This window comes from Chaetomium strumarium (assembly GCF_033439665.1).
Source record: "Chaetomium strumarium strain CBS 333.67 chromosome Unknown B0T15scaffold_3, whole genome shotgun sequence".
In the NCBI taxonomy this organism is placed as follows: domain Eukaryota; kingdom Fungi; phylum Ascomycota; class Sordariomycetes; order Sordariales; family Chaetomiaceae; genus Chaetomium; species Chaetomium strumarium.
The window spans coordinates 2,562,998-2,581,406 of NW_026944431.1; the positions used below are offsets into that span (position 1 = coordinate 2,562,998).

At 58.7% G+C, this 18,409-nt stretch overlaps 6 protein-coding genes across 6 annotated transcripts; 2 read left to right on the forward strand and 4 right to left on the reverse strand.

Annotated features, from left to right (window-relative positions):
- Window positions 1-45: 45 nt before the first annotated feature.
- Window positions 46-2,754, reverse strand: B0T15DRAFT_413966 (P-loop containing nucleoside triphosphate hydrolase protein). Its single transcript, XM_062865433.1, has 2 exons — window positions 2,507-2,754; window positions 46-2,411 (listed from the first exon to the last, which is right to left on the reverse strand). The coding sequence occupies exons 1-2, from the start codon at window positions 2,618-2,620 to the stop codon at window positions 315-317; spliced, it is 2,211 nt and encodes a 736-aa protein (XP_062722866.1). The 5' UTR covers window positions 2,621-2,754; the 3' UTR covers window positions 46-314.
- Window positions 2,755-2,878: 124 nt separating this feature from the next.
- Window positions 2,879-3,867, forward strand: B0T15DRAFT_529153 (synaptobrevin-domain-containing protein). Its single transcript, XM_062869088.1, has 2 exons — window positions 2,879-3,083; window positions 3,144-3,867. Exons 1-2 carry the CDS (start codon window positions 3,046-3,048, stop codon window positions 3,820-3,822), a joined length of 717 nt encoding a protein of 238 aa, XP_062722867.1. The 5' UTR covers window positions 2,879-3,045; the 3' UTR covers window positions 3,823-3,867.
- A 302-nt stretch (window positions 3,868-4,169) lies between these two features.
- B0T15DRAFT_393908 (uncharacterized protein) lies at window positions 4,170-6,173 on the reverse strand (the record flags this gene model as incomplete). The annotated part of the gene is made up of 2 exons (XM_062864710.1): window positions 4,170-4,350; window positions 4,882-6,173. 2 exons carry the CDS (start codon window positions 6,171-6,173, stop codon window positions 4,170-4,172), a joined length of 1,473 nt encoding a protein of 490 aa, XP_062722868.1.
- Window positions 6,174-6,422: 249 nt separating this feature from the next.
- B0T15DRAFT_164194 (uncharacterized protein) lies at window positions 6,423-7,405 on the forward strand. Its single transcript, XM_062862145.1, has one exon. The coding sequence runs from the start codon at window positions 6,586-6,588 to the stop codon at window positions 7,285-7,287; it is 702 nt and encodes a 233-aa protein (XP_062722869.1). The 5' UTR covers window positions 6,423-6,585; the 3' UTR covers window positions 7,288-7,405.
- Window positions 7,406-8,973: 1,568 nt separating this feature from the next.
- B0T15DRAFT_529156 (Sec63 Brl domain-containing protein) lies at window positions 8,974-15,963 on the reverse strand. The gene has a single exon (XM_062869089.1). The coding sequence runs from the start codon at window positions 15,467-15,469 to the stop codon at window positions 9,401-9,403; it is 6,069 nt and encodes a 2,022-aa protein (XP_062722870.1). The 5' UTR covers window positions 15,470-15,963; the 3' UTR covers window positions 8,974-9,400.
- Window positions 15,964-16,782: 819 nt separating this feature from the next.
- B0T15DRAFT_393537 (ras family-domain-containing protein) lies at window positions 16,783-17,580 on the reverse strand (the record flags this gene model as incomplete). The annotated part of the gene is made up of 3 exons (XM_062864688.1): window positions 16,783-17,102; window positions 17,184-17,451; window positions 17,548-17,580. 3 exons carry the CDS (start codon window positions 17,578-17,580, stop codon window positions 16,783-16,785), a joined length of 621 nt encoding a protein of 206 aa, XP_062722871.1.
- Between the last annotated feature and the right edge of the window lie 829 nt (window positions 17,581-18,409).

Sequence of the window (18,409 nt, forward strand, 5' to 3'; positions counted from 1 at the left end):
AAAGAAAAAAAAGAAAAAAAAAAAAGGAAGCTTCAGGACAAAAAGGCATCTCGCTCTCACTAACGTTTGGATCAGACGCTGACTACAAGTTCCAAAAGTGATTGTCTAAACCCTGGGGTTTTAGTACCCAACTCCATGATCCCGTGTATACCCACCTTTCGACTTTACCGCTTCCCATATCTATGCAGAGTTTACTAGTATACAAGACACTGTCGCCCTGTCGCTGCCGTGCCCAATGCCGGATGCAAAATGACAGCCGCCGTCCACCCGGGCGTATCATACACACATATACAGCCTTCCTTCCAATCCTAACCTCAGGCACGGGCGTCAACTAATCGTCTAGTGAGTTCATCATCATGTTCAAGGACTCTCTCATTCTCGCCAAGCCAGAACTGCTGCTTCTCCTGAACCCGCGCCGCAGCCTTCCTTCTGCGCTGCCTCTTCAGACGCTGCAGGTCGGGCACAAAGTTCAGCTTCTCCAGATGCTCCGTGATCTTGAGCTCGACCATCTCCTTGACCTTGAAGGCGAGGGCCTGGCTCTGGAACACGCCCTGGTAGCGGTAGCTGAGCCAGAGGTACATGGTGATCTGCTGGTGCAGCGATTCGAGACTGCGCAGGTAGTTGGCCTGCTCGCTGCGCGTTTCTGGGCGGACAGCGTCGAGGACCTCGAGGTCGATGACGTCGAAGTCGAGGAGGTGGCCGTTGCCGAGCTCGGCGACGCACTTGGCGAAGGCTTGCAGCGCCGCGACCTGCCTCTCGTCGCGGAGGTCGATGGGCACGTTGAGGAAGATGCAGTTGTCCGACACCCTGAGTTTGTACTCCTTGAGGACCTCGGCGATCTCCATGGCCGCGGTGAAGTCGCACATGTGGAAGCGGTCTGATATCCTGCTCAACTCGCGCAGCCGGCCGAGGACGAAGCTTATGGGCGTCCGCGGGGGAAAGTAAGAATGGAACCGTTCGATGATGGACGGCGGCGGGAAGAGACCTGCGGTCGGGATTGGGCCGGCCTCCGTCCTGAACGCCTTCTGAATGATGCCTAGGTCCTCGTCATCAAACGCGGTGACCTCTCCAGGGGCCGGCATTGTTGTGATCCCCATCATCTCCTGCGTGGCGGTCCTGAAACGGCCAGCACGCCCACCTATCTGCTTGATCTCGGTCACTTTGAGCGGCCGGAAGGCGCGCCCGTCGAACTTATAGGCCGACTCAAAAATGACACGCTTGATCTCGAGGTTCAGTCCCATACCAATGGCATCGCTGGCTGCCAGGAAGTCGTAGTCGTTGTTCGGATCGTTAAACAGCGCCGCTTGGCTGGCACGCGTCTCAGGGGGCAAGCTGCCGTATACAACGGCGCATCTCCGACCTGTTTGTTGCTCGATACCCGCCTTGAGCTGATGTATGCCGACGCGGGAGAAGGCGACCACGGCATCCCCTTTGCGCAGCTTCGTGAAACCGTTACCCAAGCCCTCCTGAGCTATCTCGAGGCCATTGAGCCGCTGGTACTCATGCACAACGCACTGCTCGCCGATCCTGGCGCACAGTTCCCGGATCAGGGGCACCGCCCTTTCTTCTCCGCAGAGATGCACCTCCTTGGCTTGGACACCGAGGAAGGCCTGGGTCCAAGCCCAGCCCCGGTCCTCGCTCTCAATCATCTGAATCTCGTCGATGACGGCAACGTCGACCCTGGAGTTCAGCGGCGTCATCTCCACGGTACAGCTGTGGAACCAGGTATCGGCGTTTGACGGGATCCTCATCTCCTCGCCCGTGATCAGGGCGCATGCCTTGTTTTTGGCAGTAAAGCGGTTCCAGACCTCGTGGGCCAGGAGGCGTAACGGGCCGGCGTAGATGCCTGTCCGCGCGTTCTCGAGCGCCTTCAGGGCATTGTACGTCTTGCCCGAGTTGGTGGGCCCAACGTGGAGGTGAATGGTGCGCTGAATCATGCGCGTGGCCGGGTACCACTCGTAGGGATTGCGCATGTCGGCCAGGTCCCTGTGCAGCTGGTTGACGGCCTCGGGGAAGCGGTCGCGCATCATGAAGGTTTGAAAGGCGAGCTGGAGTTCGCGGGTCAGGCCCTCGGTTTCTTGGCGGATGAAGGCGTTGCGCAGGTTCCAGAACAGTGGATTTTCCTGCCGGTTGATCTTCTTCTTAGCCATGGCGAGCTCAAAGGCTTCGGTCAGGGTTGCCTTGAACAAGCCGGCCTGTCGTTCCACGTCCAACTGGCTTTTGACGCCGAAGGAGCGCCACTCTTCCTTATTCTCCGCCCAGTTGCCCATCGACTCGAGGATATGTTTAAAGCGCGACTCTGCAAGGGACTGAAAAATCTGGTAGTTCTGCTTCATCACGAAGTGCGGGCGCCTCAGATCTGGACTGTCAGGCTTGAGCAGGTTGAGCAGCTGCCTAGGATTGACGGGCTTCTAAGAACGAGCACAAATAACCGGTCAGCGGCGGCACCTTCCCAAGACACGGATTTTAGAGAGGGAAGTTGTGCGGCTAGCAATGTGCTACCTACTCTAGGGTCTCGCGCAGGCACCCTCCATGGCGCGGTTCTGGCAGAGCGCCATCGCCGTGGAACCAGAACCGCACGTTGGGGCGGTCTCCAGGCGGTCCCAAACAACGATTTCATTGCAGCGTCGGGAGAGTGGTTGAAATCATGCTTGTTCTCTGCTGAGCGAAGATTCGCTTGGATCCTACTCCAGCAGCGCGTCGACTAACGATATGTACTGTGTAATAGTACTAGTACTATCGTTGACGGGGGCGATGAAGAAATCTATTTCCAGGGTTCGGGCTTTCCGCTTTCAGACGGTTAGTTAGTTAGTCGTTATCTTATCAGCTACTGTAGGCCGCCTGGGGCCTTGGGCATTGACCTACCATTCCACCTTTACTCGGTGCCAAGACGAAGTTGGCCCGGCTCCGTCATCGTGGGAGTTTGGTAGTTCAGCCAGTTGCAACACGAAGCATCAGCGATTCATCAGTGCATCGAGCGTCATCTCCACCTCGTAGCGGCACCAATTCCGACAACAATACCATCGACTAGCGTGTTCGTTCAAGATGGCATCGTCCTCCACGCCAGCGACACCGCTGCTCTAGTGTGTCCCCCTGCAAACCTCTAAACCGTCGCCAACCCAAACGCTAACCCACCACTCCAGCGCCTGCATAGCGCACAACACGACCATCCTCGCAGAGTGCACCACATCCGCGTCGTCGCAAACCTCCTCCCTCGCGTCCCTAATCCTCCCCAAGATCGACCACTCCGCCCCGCAAAAGCTCACCTACACCCACGGCAACCATCACATCCACTACATCGCCTCGTCGCCCTCCGAATACCCACCCGCGCAACCCACGGCAGGCGGGCTCACCTACCTGGTCATCTCCGACGCGTCCGCCATTAACCGGCGGCTGGCCTTTGGCTTCCTCACTGAGCTGCGCAAGCGATTCCTCGAGCAGTACCCCGCCGAGACAACCGATTTCTCCGATCTACCCAACTATGGCGCGGCCGGGTTCAACGGCGAGATGAGGGGGCTGATGGTGGAATATGGGCGGGTGAACGAGCAAGGCGACGATGCGATTACCAACGTGCGGAGGGAAATCGATGATGTGCGGGGGATCATGACAAGGAATATCGAGGGGTTGTTGGAGAGGGGGGAGAGGATTGATTTGCTTGTGGACAAGACAGATCGGCTGGGCGGCAATGCGCGGGAGTTCAGGGTCAGGAGTAGGGGACTGAAGAGGAGGATGTGGTGGAAAAACGTGAAGCTGATGGGGTTGTTGGGGTTTGTGGTGGTGCTGATCATTGTGACGATTGTGGTCTCGGTGAAGAGTGTCTGAGGGGAAGGAGGGTTGGATGGGTTCCGGCTTGGTCTCATGGCGTTTCGGATTTACTCAATCTCGTGCTCGTGTACCTATTGTATATGTGATTGCCTGGCAGGAAGCGATGCGCCGTTTGAAGCTGTGGTTTCCTCTCCGATTTCCAATTCAAGTTAACTTTCCGCCGCCTAGTCTATATTATCCTCTAACAAAACGAATAATCGAATACAGACCATATGCTAGCCTCGGTATCTCTCGACGTGCGACGCTTAATGGTGAGTTATGAACGCCAGTGCTGCTGCACACCATCAGAACGAGTTTCTTCAGCCCGCCCCCCAGAAAAGAAACTACAACCTCCTCTTCCACGTTCATAACCGCGGACCAGCCGACTTCGCACTGCCCCGGGGCGCATCCCGGTAGACGTAACCATGCGCAACCGGACTCGAATGTAGACCTGACAAGACGTCCAATGGCGGCCGGCGCAGCTTGTCTGTAAAGAAGACGGGATGGCAGGAGGATGAATTGCGAAGTTGCTGCGTTTGCGTCTGTCTTCCCCATATAGCTTGGCAAGGGGCAACCAAATCTGGCATCGCTGACGGGCGTGGCAGCGCAGACGCTGGTGGTGATGGAGGTTGCAGTGCCGCTGCCATGGCGCAGTGTCGTGTAGGTGGTCGGTAGATGGATGAGATACCGTGAGTACTCTCGGCTAGATAACTTGGTACCGAGGTGGCTGCTTGCTCGGGAGCCGATTGGATTTCGTCGTAAGGGCTTCAAATCGAAGGTGCACCAGGGTTATATAAAGTTTGTTCCAGGTCTAACAGCAATTCCATTTGCCTCGGACTCTTTATCCAAGGCAACGGAAATCACCTCGGGCAGTTGTGTGGCAGGTCTTGGTCCTCACGATGACGTCCCGTCTTAGCGTCTTCACGTGCCGAAGGGGCCCCGCTTGCCGTTCCAGCTGGCGGCAAATTGGATGGTGGGGCCACAGCTGGGTTAGCCTCGGGCTTGTTCTCACCGAGCACCCGAGTCGGGCAGTCAGGGGAGTAAACAAATACTCATCCCGACGATTATGGCGGTTACCTAGCACCATTTCCCGTTGATTTTGCCTTATTGCCGTTTTTCTTCTGGCCTTCCTTGGGTTCCTTGGTCGCCTTGGCCTTGCCCTTCTTGATGGCGCCGACGAGTGCCTCGATTTCCTCGACCTGAGCGGCCTGCTTCGCCTCCTCTTCCCTCTTCTGCTGCTCCTTCTTCGCCTTGGCTCTCTTGATAGCGAGCTCCTTCTCCACCCGCTCAATCAGCTTGTCGCTCGACTCCCACAGCTTCTTAGCGACGTCTTCGTCATCCACGTCCTTCCTCGCGCAGTCCACCTCCATGCACTCCTTGATCAGCCTGCCTCCCGGCCCTCTCCCTAGGCTGCCCTCCATCGTCGCGTAGAGAACTGACTGGGCCGCCATCTGGGGGCTCTTCAAGAGCAACCACGCAAACAGGTAGAGAACCACGTAGAGCAGCAGTCCCCACAGCGCGCCTCTTGTAAGCCATCTTCTCATGCCCGCCGTGCGCGCATAGCCTGGATCGACCAGCACGACCCTGGCATTCATGGGTAGCGTATCCGGCCGCTTATACGCATCCAAATGCTTCTGATAGGCTTTGGCGAACACCATCATGGCGAGCTTGCTCCTCGCATAGGCCCTCCCCGGCGTCCAATCCTTATCGTTCCCACCCTGCATCACATCCTCCAAATCCAGCTTCGGCGACGCGATGTAGCTCGAGCAGGTGGGCACCACAATCCTCACATCCCGATCAAACGGCTGCGCGCGGATCGCCGGGCTGAGGATGCCCAGCAGGTGAAAGTTGGCCAAGAAATTGACCATCCAGGTCATCTCCACGCCCTCGGCCGTCACGGCCCTTTTCCCGCCGGGCGGCGTCAGCGTCGACGCGCACAGAACCACCATGTCCAACCGTCTCGGCGGTGCATTGTCGATCCACCGCGTCGCAAACTGCCGGATGCTGTACAAATCGGCCAGGTCGACCTGCTCGGCGTAGATCAACTGGTTGCCGGTCTTGGCGCGCAGGTCGTCGATGTACTCGACCAGGAAAGGGTCGGACGGCGGCTGGCGCGTGAGCAGGCAGAGCTGGGCGCCGCGCCGCGCCAACTCGTAGGCTGTCTCGGCGCCAATTCCCGAGGTCCCGCCCGTCATCAGCACCACGCGGCCGTGCATGTTGCGCTCGGCCGGGTTGCGGCGTCCGGAGGTGTACCATTTGGTCAGCGCGACGGTGCCGAGCCCCGTGGCCCATTTTAGTAGCAGATACGGGTCGGGAAACCACGACGGGAGGCCTTCGAAGTAGGCGGCGGCAATGAGCTGGAGTGGCATCGCGACGGTGTTATCGGGGCATTTCTGGGTGGTGGTTTGTTGATTGACTCGAGCTTTGAGCTTTGCCGATGGTTTTGAGGTGGACGTGGACGGAAATTTCAGGGAGCAGCACTGACGTATGGCGCCCTGACCCCCAATCTCAGGCCCCATTTGGCGTTGACAGGGGCTCGCTGCAGCGGGCCGTTGCGCCACCTTGGGGCTTCTAGAATGGAATTTCCGAAGGTTCCATCCAGGTTCCATTGGATTAAGGTTCGAGCGCATGTGGTTCACATCCCCACGGCAACTCCCTTCATCAATCTTAGACTTGAATTTCATCCACATCCCTGCGGCGATTCCGTATCTCATCACATTACGGACCAGTCTTCAGAGCGGCCCATAGCTCGGACACCTGGGCGCCGTGTTTGAAAAGGAAATGAGTCTCCAAAAGGACAAGGACATCGAAGACGACGACTATGACGACATTCCCCTACAGCACAAGCGGCCATTTGGGGCTGGACTGCACAGGAAACCAATAGCCTTTGTGTCTGCATCAGATGGCGATGGCCATCTCAAGTCAGTCGACGATGCGGCCGTGGACAAAGGCAAGACGGATGTTGCAGATCTGTATCTCAGCATGGTCCTGCCGGACGATGCCACGAGGTCCAAATCGGCACCGCCCTCTTCAGGCAGCGCCAGGGACAACGAACGTCCGGAAAGCGAACTGTGCGCAGTCTGCAGGCTTCCTCTTGGGACAGACAAGGAGACGCACGAGCAATCGTTCGCCCACCAGGTCTGCCTGCCATATTCACAGCCACCTTCCGCTTTGGACCGCTCGCGCAAGGGCCTCGCCTACCTCTCGGCTTACGGCTGGGATCCTGACGCGAGAAGGGGGCTCGGCGCGGAACAGCAGGGCATCCAGTATCCCATCAAACCCAAAGTGAAGGATGACAACCTCGGCATCGGCATGGAAGTACCGAAAGGCCTGCCGCCACCCAAGAAGAAGGAGCAGCTGCTGGATGCCAAGAAGGTCAGGAAGATGGCTCTCGACGAGAAGAAGAAGGCGGCAAGGATCCACCAAGAGCTGTTTGGCGATAGCAAGCTGGAGAAGTATCTCGGCAAGCGTGGCACTAGGTGATGTCTACAACTCCGTATCACCGAGCCGCAGCGTATTGGTTTCCCAGCTAGGAGCGGTGTGCAACTGTTGGTCGGTCACCGCAGGAATGGCTCCTGCATTGGTCCGTTTCTCTTCACTGTTTGTGCCATTAGCAAGGGCGACACCAGGGATGACAATGGCGTGACCGAGAGAGCCGAGGCGTGTTCCTCTGGGGGCCGTTTCTAGTCACGAGATCTTTACGGGAGCGCCTCTCAACGATGATAGCCTTACGGACCTCAGGACAAGATCGGACATTCTTCCGAACGATCTTGACTCTTTCCAAGGTCATGCTCAACAGGGTAGATGGGATGTATCACCCGAAATGGCCGGCATACTGGAAATCGCCCGCCGGGCAACCTCACCGCTCCGCTGCGAGGTCTACGCCCATCATGAAGCGGAATATGACGATCCAGAATACTTCATTACGCTCACCACCGAACCGATGACGGAAGACGACTACCTGCGGCACTACTATCAGACGCGGCGACGAATCAACGCCCGCACGATGGGGCTGTGTCATTACGGTTGAGCGACTTGACCACGGTTAGACGGGCCTTCACAAATGAATGTCATGCCATCCTCAAGCGGGATCTTTAAGAAGAGCGCATCAGCCAAAGGCTAGTTATTACAAGGGCAATAGGCGCCAAACGGATGCCAGCGATACAGGAATTGCCCAGGAATTGGTGGAGCTGGTCATGGTAAAGACAAAAAGGTCGCTTGATGCCAGTTTTGATCCGTTCCGAAATGGTTGTGGCGCATGGTAGCACGTCACAGTGGAAGAGGCTGCTGGAGGAAGACGATCCTGAGATGCAAAGTTCAAAGCGGTAAAGAGCTTCGGCTTGGGACGCAGTCACTGAATTCGTGTTCAAGGACGTACGTGATGGTAGGGGTAGCCCTGGGGCTAGCAGTAGTACCTTACTTATCGCAGTCTTCACCATGACTGAAGAGACAAGAATCATGACCCTGCGAATCAACAAACTTGACCACAACTTCTCCCGTCCCAACAAGCACCGCCGTCCTGCGCGGTCACACGGTCTCCCTGTCGACAATTTGTCGGAAGTCGGAACCCGTCGCAGTGGCAAAGACAGCGTAAAAAAGGAGGAGTGGAGTCGTCCTCCTCCTCCGTGGACCCAAAAAGTTCCAAAACATACAACACCGAGGATTCCTCAGTCGTCACCGACCTGAGTACTGATTCGGCCCTTGGTAGCTTGACGAGGGCAGAGCGGACGGGATGCCGTATATTCTACCAGGTATGGTCGTATGTGACAGATCGGGCTTGCTGCCGTCCCCTAAGAAGTCGGTTCGAGGACTCGTATTAACTAGGTGGGTAACCTTAGATGCGTTTTCCAGTCAAAGAAGAACTCGACCTGGCGAGAGGGAGTAATGGAGCAAATAACGTGCAAGTAGCTGGAGAGAATCGTATTAGGTCATGGGAAAATGTCTCGCAGATTCAAGAGCTCCGAGGTCGGTATAGGAGAGGGTGTAGGTAGTTGATCGGGAGCTTGGTTTAAGTAAACAACACGTACGAATTATTGGTGTGCCTCGATTGCCTGAACTAAACTTGCTAAATGAGGGATGTGGCATGTCAAGTGATCTCAAGAGTTCAGAGTTCTTTTATGCGATCCTTGAAGGGACGAGGGTTGGATGAAAGGGGGTGGCTGTTGGGTGCATGGATGGATTGTTTGGTATTTTCCCGAAACGGAAACCGGCTCCCGTAGAGCAAAGGCTTGGGAAACTATGGCACTAAATAGGGCCAAGAACGCATTGTTAATTCTCTCCCTCATCTTTGCTTTCCCACTCGCTCCTAGTCTTAGCTTGCGTATAATTCACCCCTAGCGGGCGGTGTCCACACTTGCCACGCGTTAGGAAACCAGATACCTATGTATGCTTCATATAGACAGACGTGACAGGATAGGTATGATATCCAATGACGGATTCACTGCTGCTACCAACTTCCCTTTCTCCTGCATCATGCTTACCAACCCTCTGAGGTCGGGTCTCAAATGGTGATAAGTACTAGGTACCTAGGTACTAGGAGTAGGAGCACCAGCTCCCTCCCTTTCCCTTCGTCCCTCCTCCCCCTCGCCTTGTAACACTAAGCCCTGCCATCCTCACCCACCTTCCACCTCCCGCTCCCATCATGCTTCTTCTCCACCACCCCAGCAGTATCCACCCTCGGCGCCGGCGGCAGCACAACCTTCCCTTCCACGCGCCACTCCATCCCAACATACGCGTCACTGAGCACAAGCACATCCACCTTCCTCTCACCATCCTCTCCGTCTCCATCCAGAGCTGGAACCCTAACCGTCGCCCTAGCCGTAGGCCGTTGCCCAACCTCCAACCCCATCCCTTTCCCCCTCGCATCTTTCCTAGCACCAGCACTCCAGCTAACTCGCTTGATCGCAAGGACCTCGTCCCTTGCGACATCACAAACAACCACAAAATACCCTTCTGTCTGCGGTTTGGGGAAGCGCGGCGCATAGACGCGAGCGTCGCGCTCGACGAGGGGGTTGAGCCGTTTCAGGGAGATGGCGAGGGCGTCTGTTTTGAGCTCGTCGACTGCGACCTGCAAGTGAGGGAGGGTGGATGCTGCTTTCTGGAAGCGCGGGGTTTGGAGTTGCGAAGGAGGGATGGATAGGTCGTGGGCTAGTTTGTTGATTGCCTGCGGCGGCGGGGGTTGTTTAGGAGAGGAGGAGAAGATGCGGGCGATTTCCGCCAGCTCGACCTTCTTCTTCTTCCCACTAGTACTAGTGCTAATTTCGTCCACGCCGGGGAGGATCGACGCCGGACTCTCGTCGGGCCAGCGGGCCGACTTGACGCACTGCAGCAGCGCCATGAACTGCAGCATGGAACTTAGATAGCCCAGCTCGGCCATGACGTCGATGCTGGCCTGGAGGATGCGCACGGCCTGGTCGAGCACGCTGGTCTGGTCGCCGACGTAGTCGGTGATGGGAAGGCTCACGCGGGAGAAGTGCGCCTGCAGGAGCAAGAAGGCCTTCACGTGCGGGTCCCACATGGGCAGGCCGAAGGCGGTGGCCGGGAAGGGCAGGTTGCGCGACAGCTCGGCGTTGATCAGGTCCTCGTTGTGTCGCACGGGCAACTCGTCGTACTCGGTGGCGCGGCACATCCACGAGAGCGCGTCGAGGAAGGAGGCCTGCGGCTTAGCCTGGCGCACCAGGTGGCGGATGGTCTTGTGCGAGAGGTAGTAGTAGCTCATGATCTTTCCCAGTGGGGTCGGGTCGATGTCGCCGTTGGGGTAGACGTCGACGCACTTGGAGTCGACGAGCGCGGCGAGGGAGGCGTCGACCATGGAGATCATGAAGTCGTTGGCGAGCTGCTGCGCGGCGGTCGAGTTGTGCTCCTCGGCCGAGATCTCGAGCCCGTAGTACGACGGGTTCTTGTGCAGGCGGCGGAAGAAGAAGGTCCAGGTGAGGTAGTCGAGCGCGTCCTGCTTCGTCACGACCGTCTCGGCGCAGATCTCGGCGCACAAGTGGTTGTCGAGCACGGTGTGCAGCGACGACTCGACGGGGAAGCCCGTGTGCAGGAAGTGCTTGTAGAAGTCCTTCTTGGCGTCCTGCGTGAAGATGCGCGCGACGCCCGAGTCGTCAAACTGCGGGCGCCCGGCGCGGCCCAGCATCTGCAGCACGTCGGTCAGGTCCATGTCCCGGTAGGCCTCGATCTTGGCGTCGTAGTACTGCGTGCCCTTGACCACGACCAGATGGGCGGGGAGGTTGACGCCCCAGGCGAGCGTGCTGGTGGCGATCAGGATCTGGATCTTGTTGTGCAGGAACAGCTCCTCGGCCAGCTGCCGGTCCGACTCGACCAGGCCGGCGTGGTGCAGCCCGATGCCGAAGCTGAGGGCCTCCCGGAGCGCCTCGTCCTTGACGCGCGCCAGGTTCAGCTGCAGGTCGTCCTCGTCCATGTGGAGGAAGCGCCGCGGGTTGTCTTCCATGCCGCAGAGGTTGATGAGGTCCTTGGCCGTGAGCCGCGTCTGCCGGCGCGACGGCACGAACACGATGACCGGCTTGTCCGGGCTGTGGTTCAGGATGGCCAGGAAGGTCGGCCGGTTCATCGACTGCATCAACGGGCAGAAGCCGCGCACCTCGGGGAAGCCGTCGATGTAGAGCTCCAGCGGCACGGGCCGCACCGAGTGGCGGAAGTTGAACAGGCCCTCCCCGCCCCTGACGCCCAGCCAGTTGGCCAGATCGGCCGCGTTGGCGCAGGCCGTCGACATGCCCAGGAGGCGCACCGCCTTCTTGGTCGACGCGGCGATGTAGTTCATGCGCGACACGATGATCTCCAGGATCGGCCCGCGGTCGCCGGCCAGCAGGTGGATCTCGTCGATGATGACGAGGCTGACCTGGCGGACGTAGCCGCGCGTCTGCCAGCTGCGCGAGATGCCGTCCCATTTCTCGGGCGTCGTGACGATGATGTCGGCGTCCTGGATCGTGCGCGTGTCCGGCGTGTTGTCGCCCGTCAGCTCCACCAGCCGCAGGCCCAGCGGCCGCGCGAGCCGCGCGCCCCAGTCCTTGACGCGCTCGCGCACCAGCGCCTTCATCGGCGCGATGTACACCACCTTGGACCCCGGCCGCTCGCGGAAGGCCCACCACATGGCCAGCTCGGCCGCCACCGTCTTGCCGCTGCCCGTCGGCGAGCCGAGGAGCACGTTCACGGGCCGGTGGTACAGCGTGTGGAACAGCTGCGTCTGCATCGGGTTGAAGAAGCGGAAGCGCTGCGCGTACAGCTCCTCCAGCGCCCGGTTCTGTAGCGCCGACACGGGTAGCGGCTGTAGGCTCAGCAGGTCCGTGTAGACGCTCTCGGTGTCGGGCCGGATGAGGTGCTGGAACGAGACGGCCGTCACCGTCTCGGCGCCGAGCCAGCGGTCCGAGACGGCCCGCACGTAGATCTGGTTGGGCAGCGGGTCGGCCAGCGGGATGGTGAAGTTGAGCTCGTGGTCGTCGTGCAGCTTGCGCCGGTTGAGGATGAAGAACTCGTGGTGGTAGATCTCGGACGTGTCCGAGTTCTCGACCCAAATGTAGTACGACTCGGACGTGCCGTGCAGCTGGTCGTTCCACCGGAAGTCGGGCGTGACGTAGAGCTTGATGCGCAGCACGTCGCGGTTCAGCGGCGCAATCTCGGCCTCGACGCTCAGGGTCGGGAAGTTGTCGAGCAGCCTCGCGATCCGGGCGCCCATGCGATAGTTGTTGACCAGGTTGCCGATCTCGGCGGGCTCCATCTCGCGCATGGCCTCGATCGACAGCGCCTCCTTCGTGTCCAGGTTGTTCAGCACGGGCTTCGGCAAGTCGAACTGGTGGAAGGGGTGCTGGAAGGCCCAGAGCCGCTTCTCGATCGACTTGGCCATGGTCAGCAGCACCAGGCACTGGTAGCCCCAGCGCCGGTTCAGCGCCATCATGAACAGCGCGCGGCAGATGCGCCCGGCCTGCTGCGCGACGTAGTTCAGGTCGTTGGTCAGCGCGAAGTCGTCCGGCTGCGCGCGCGAGATGTACGCCTGCAGCAGGATGTTGGTCTTGGTCTGCGGCTGGTCGATGCCGCCGCCGACCTCGTACGGCACGAAGTGGGTGTTCTTGCGCATGGCCGCCAGCTCGCCGGCCTCGTTGTTGCGCGACTGGATGTTGTCGAACTCGCCGCTCATGGCGATCATCATCAGGATGTCCCGCTCGCCCGCGTCGGGCTTCATCAGCGAGTTGAAGACCTGGATGCTGGTGTGCTGGATGTAGTACTGGCTGGCGATGCGCCCGATGTCCTTGCTGCGCAGCTCCTCGGTCGGCTCGTTGAAGATGATCATCTGGCTCTGCTGCAGCGTGCGCGCCGCCTGCATGGCCAGCTTGCGCCGCCGCTGCACCAGGCTGCGGTCGCTGTCGAACTCGGCCCACTCGATGCCGTACGCCATCGGGTTGCGCTTCATGCGGACAAACAGGTACGAGTAGCCGATCCACTTGACCGCATCCGTGATGGAGTTGACCGTGCCCAGCGCGATCTCGGCGTTCAGGTTGTCGACGAGCTTGGCCGAGAAGCGCGACTCGATCGGCAGCTGGTCCGTCACGGCCGTCAGGTAGTGCGCCAGCTTGTCGTGCGTCGTGCAGATCATGCCGATGCCCACGTCCTCGAACTGCGGACGGCCCGCGCGCCCGAAGATCTGCAGCACGTCGAGGATGCCCAGGTCGACAAACTTGCCGTCCTGCGCGCTGTACACCTGCGTGCCCTTGATCACCACCGCCGCCGCCGGCAGGTTGACGCCCCAGGCCAGCGTGGCCGTGCAGCAGAGCACCTTGATGACGCCCTCGGAGAAGAGCCGCTCCATGAGGTTCCGGTCCGACCGGGCCATGCCGGCGTGGTGGATGCCCAGGCCCTTGGGCACGAGGTCGCGTATCTCGCGCGCCTTGGTGGACCTGACGTCCTTTATGGCCGCCTCGTACCGCTCGTGGCCGCTGGGGTCGAAGAGCCCGACGCAGGCCTGGTCCGTCGCCTTCTCGTACAGCATCTTGGCCGTCGCCTGCGTGTCGCGCCGCGAGTGCACAAAGACCATGACCTGGTGGTCCTGCTCCAGCATCTCGCGCACCTTCTCAAACGCCACCTGGTCGAGGTTCTCGCGCGACTGCTTGCTGTTCGCCTTGCCCTTGACGCCAATGAAGTGCTGCTCCAGCGGTACCGGCCGGAACGACGCATCGAAGTAGAACAGACCCGCCCTCTTGTTGACGCCCAGGAAATCGGCCACGTCCACAAAGTTGGGCAGCGTGGCGCTGAGGCCGACGATGCGGATCAGAGACTGCGTGCTCTCGACCTGCCGCTGCGTCCGGGCCACCAGCGACTCCAGCACGGCGCCCCTCTCGTCGTGGAGCATGTGCACCTCGTCGATGATGAGCAGCCGCACCTTCTGCACCAGCTCCGTGTCGCCGGTCCCCTTCCTCGTCACCACGTCCCACTTCTCGGGCGTCGTGACAATGATCTGCGTCTGCACAATCTCGGATTTGGTCAGGTGCATGTCGCCCGTGTACTCGCGGCAGCGCAGCCCGAGCCAGGCCAGCCGCTTGCCGAGCTTCTCGGTGATCTCGGCCGCCAGCGCCTTCATGGGCGCGACATAGACAATCTTGAAATCCTCCGCCTGCACGGCAAAGTCGGTGGCCGAGTGGTCCTCGAACGGGCTCGGCGTGAGGTACTGGCCGACCGTGTGTAGGATGGTCAGCATGGCCGCGTCCGTCTTGCCAGCGCCCGTCGGGGCGCAAATCAGCATGTTCTCGCTCGTCTTGTACGCCACCGGGTAGACCAGGCTCTGCATGCGGTTGAGCGTCTTGTAGCCCCGAAAAGTGTTCCGGCACAGCCCGTCCAGGTCCGAGATCTTGACGAGCTTCTGCCCGGGCCACAGCGTGCCCGGCTTTCCCGCGGGGATCACGTACTCCTCGTACTTCTCAAACTCCATCCGCTGGCTGCCCACCGGCAGCTTGTACCTCGACCCGTTGGCGCTCAGCGTGTTTCCGGCATTATACCTCTTGTAGACGTGCGGGTAGTCCTCCTCCTTTTCGCGAGCTGCGGCTAGGGGCGTGGCCTTGTGCTCGAGGTCTCTGCGCCGAAGGGCCTCCTGCCTCTGCGCCTTCGTCAACAGCCTCGGCGCCCGACCAGTCTGCTCATCACGGAGCTTCTCCGAGGCCATGGACGCAACAATCTCGGCCCTGTGGGACACCAGGTCGATGACGAAGTCCAGATCGTCAAAGCCCACCAGGTCCGTCAGTTGCGACTGGAGCTCGCCCTCGGGCCGGCTGGTGGCCAGAATATCCATGATCTGGTCCTGCAGATTCCCCGGTGAGAGGCCGGATTTCCGCGACGACACATCGGCGCATCTCGCCGCCAGCCATTGGACGTCGTAGGCGCCCGCAGCTTCGGCTTCGCCATCGACGCCGTCAAACAGATCGCCGCTGTCGAAGTCAATCTCGTCCAGCTCATCGTCCGAGATGAAGTCCCAAACATCCCGCGGGCCATCTCGGGGCGCGTACACTCGGTCAATCTCATCCTCGTCCCAGTCTGACCCGTCTGCACTTTCCATGTTGACCGTGGTTGGCAACGCTGCCACCGCGGCCTTCATAGCCTCTGCTTGGGCGCGCCATTCTGTGATGGTTGAGCAGGTCCCTTGTAACGATGAGCTTGCCATTTTGCTGGACTGTGTTTGGGTGTCTGTCCGGTCAGGTTCCAAGTCCACTTTCCTGAAATAGTAGCGCCTAGTGAATGAGTTGCCTGATTGACCTGCGTTTGCTCAAGTTGCTGCAGGGAACTGCGATAATTGGTAAAATCGCCGGGCCACGGAGTAATAAGGTACTAGTAGGTGGCAGGTAAGCAGTTAGACAGCCAGAACATCAGAGCCTTTGGGTATTTTCATCTTTTTGCCCAGCGGTAGCTGTGAGATAACTGCCCGTTTTGAGTCAGCCCGGTGAGAGGAGTGCCCACAATTCTTGCTGCTACGAACTGAATGGAGCCACCATCGACGGAGAATAATGACCTAATACTACTTTATATAGTTGAGTGGTCGTCACAAACATCAGCGATGAACTAACATGGAAGTGTTCTTGATAACGTGGCCAACTGCTAATATCGCAGAACTAAGCCACCTGATCGCAACCATCAACTCTCCTCTTCGGTCCGTTGTCCTTGTACTGTATTGTATGTATTGTACAGTACGTACATGTACGAGATCTTATCGAAACAACGGGTTATTTACTGTAAGTTACATTTGAAATGTACCGGTATGTACGAAACACTCGTTCCAGAGACGGCTCCGTTGTAATTTCGTATGCACAGCCGCCCCTTTCAGCCTCCCCAAGTCATTTCATTAGCCGATGACACAGGTTGGAGATAAATATGTATTAGTACCAAAGTTCAACACAAGAGAAAGGCCCCGAACTCCATGACCAGATACCTAGATACTGCTCCCCTGATCTCTAACCTGCCTTCCTGAAGTGGTTGCTTGCCTGCTCGTTTGCCCTCTATGCACCGGCCGAACGAGTTCCCATCTAGAAATGACAAGAACGGCTCAAGGAGAATGCCCGATTAAGGAGAACGCAATCAGTATGGCGGGCACCTCACGTTCCCTCCAATCCCCCGCTCCAACCACACAGCCGCTCACCCTCCGTAATCGTGCTGCCTATATCATATCTGCCTCCCCGTCATTTCCTGCTGGCCCACCCTCATCTCCTCCTGCTGCCTGACCCCGCCGTCTGCACCGAGGACCTCCCTCGGCTGTGATCTGGTCCTCCCGATTAACCAATTTTTGAACTGTCGGGGTCGAAACTGTATATGCGTGGCCCGGGTAACGGGTATCCGTAGAAGGGGCGGTGTCAAGATGGCGCTCCAAGCGAGTAAGGTACCTCGCCAGCGCTTTCCGCTCTCGTCATGATGCGCCGTAAGCGTCCCTACGTCTCGCGTCCACCCCTTGCCTCCCTTCCCAAAAGGCCACCTCTTCATCCCATCTTAGCAGCACTTCCCTCCAGCCCCAGCTCCTCCTTGCTCAGCGACGTTCACCGCCGGCCCGGCACCAGCCTGTTCGGGCTTCGACGTGTCGATGATGCGCTTCTTGATGTCGGCCGCGAGGCTATAGAATGCTTTGTCGATGTTGGTGTTGGTCTTGGCTGACACTTCGAGGAACGGAATGCCGAGCTCATCAGCCAATTGCTGCCCCCGTTCCGTCGACACGACCCGCTTCTCCTCCCAGTCGCACTTGTTGCCGATGAGGATCTTGTTCACGCCCTCTGTCGCATGCTGCTCCACATTTGCGAACCACGTCCGGATATCTGCGTAGATGGCTCATGTCAGCATACCGTTCTTTCCCATTACCCTTGCGGTAACAAGGTTCGAGACCGGGCTGAACGTACTGTTAAACGACCTCTCGTCGGTCACGTCGTAGACCAGCAGAATCCCCATTGCGCCTCTGTAGTACGCTGTTGTGATCGTCCGGAACCGCTCCTGCCCGGCTGTATCCCAGATCTGTAGCTTCACCCGCTTGCCATCGAGCTCGATTGTCCGTATCTTGAAGTCGATGCCGATAGTCGTGATGAACGATGGCGTGAACGAGTCCTCGCTGAAGCGTAGCAAGCAGCACGACTTGCCTACGCCCGAGTCACCGATCAACAGCAGCTTGATCTGTCGGAACGGACAGTGTCAGCAAGCATGGCCAGGGGTAGAGCTATCGCATTGCGCGTGTCATGGCAGTGACAGCATCGGCGAAGGGGCCATTACCAGAAAATCGTAGTTTCTATTGTTTGACGACATCGTGAAGGCGAGAAAGGGGTGATGCCCGCTTTGATTCGGCTCGGTTAGATGGTCAAGGCCCGGATCGGTTGAGGGAACGGAGCGGAATGATTTAACTGCAGACAGGGAGTCGTGCAGCCAAAGAGCGGATCTGTTCCAGAGGTTTGCGGCTTCCGATGTGCGACAATGGGCGAACTGGGTAACAGTCAGTACGAAACTATTGCCGTCTTTCTGTGTCCAAAGGAGTGGCTCAACGGCGAATGCGGTCAACGACCAAGGACTCGGTAACTGTTGCAGTACAATAAAAGTAGGTCGCGCAGGCAGCGAGAAACTAGACCAGATAACGTCGGAGCGGGACAGAACTGTTGACGGCGGGAAGGGAGAGGATAGCCGGGATGACGGAAGCTGACGCACTTACGGCAGGAGACGCCTGGCACAAGGAACTGTCCTGATTTCCAAGTGCCTAGAGGCGCTATTACTCGTCACCGGAACGGCGCGTTTGTAGGTTCAACGATCTCGTCTGTACGGTGCCGGCCCAAGATGTCCAAAGTAGCAGAAAATCTAATTGCAGACGTGATCTCTGAGACATGAACGACCCTGAGCGTTTCCCAGGAGGTGAAGTCGTTGGGTTGGACGAGACTGGGAAGTGGCGCATTCTGGCCCCAGCAACGCAATTGATCAGGGGCCCATTGTCAGAAAATGCCCCGCCGCTTCATTGATACATACATGCTCCCGACACACGTTACGCCACCACGTGTTCGTTGTAATAATTACCTACCTATCCTCAAGGTGTAATCCGAAGTGAATTGCGGATGACGAGTAGTGACATAAAATTGCCAGACGAGATGTA

Coding starts and splice junctions, on each gene's coding strand:
- B0T15DRAFT_413966 (XM_062865433.1), bottom strand. CDS start 2,620: ATGAAATCGTTGTTTGGGACCGCCTGGAGACCGCCCCAACGTGCGGTT. Junction 2,412..2,506: donor TGCCTGCGCGAGACCCTAGA/GTAGGTAGCACA, acceptor GCTCGTTCTTAG/AAGCCCGTCAATCCTAGGCA.
- B0T15DRAFT_529153 (XM_062869088.1), top strand. CDS start 3,046: ATGGCATCGTCCTCCACGCCAGCGACACCGCTGCTCTA. Junction 3,084..3,143: donor CCAGCGACACCGCTGCTCTA/GTGTGTCCCCCT, acceptor CCACCACTCCAG/CGCCTGCATAGCGCACAACA.
- B0T15DRAFT_164194 (XM_062862145.1), top strand. CDS start 6,586: ATGAGTCTCCAAAAGGACAAGGACATCGAAGACGACGACTATGACGAC.
- B0T15DRAFT_529156 (XM_062869089.1), bottom strand. CDS start 15,469: ATGGCAAGCTCATCGTTACAAGGGACCTGCTCAACCATCACAGAATGG.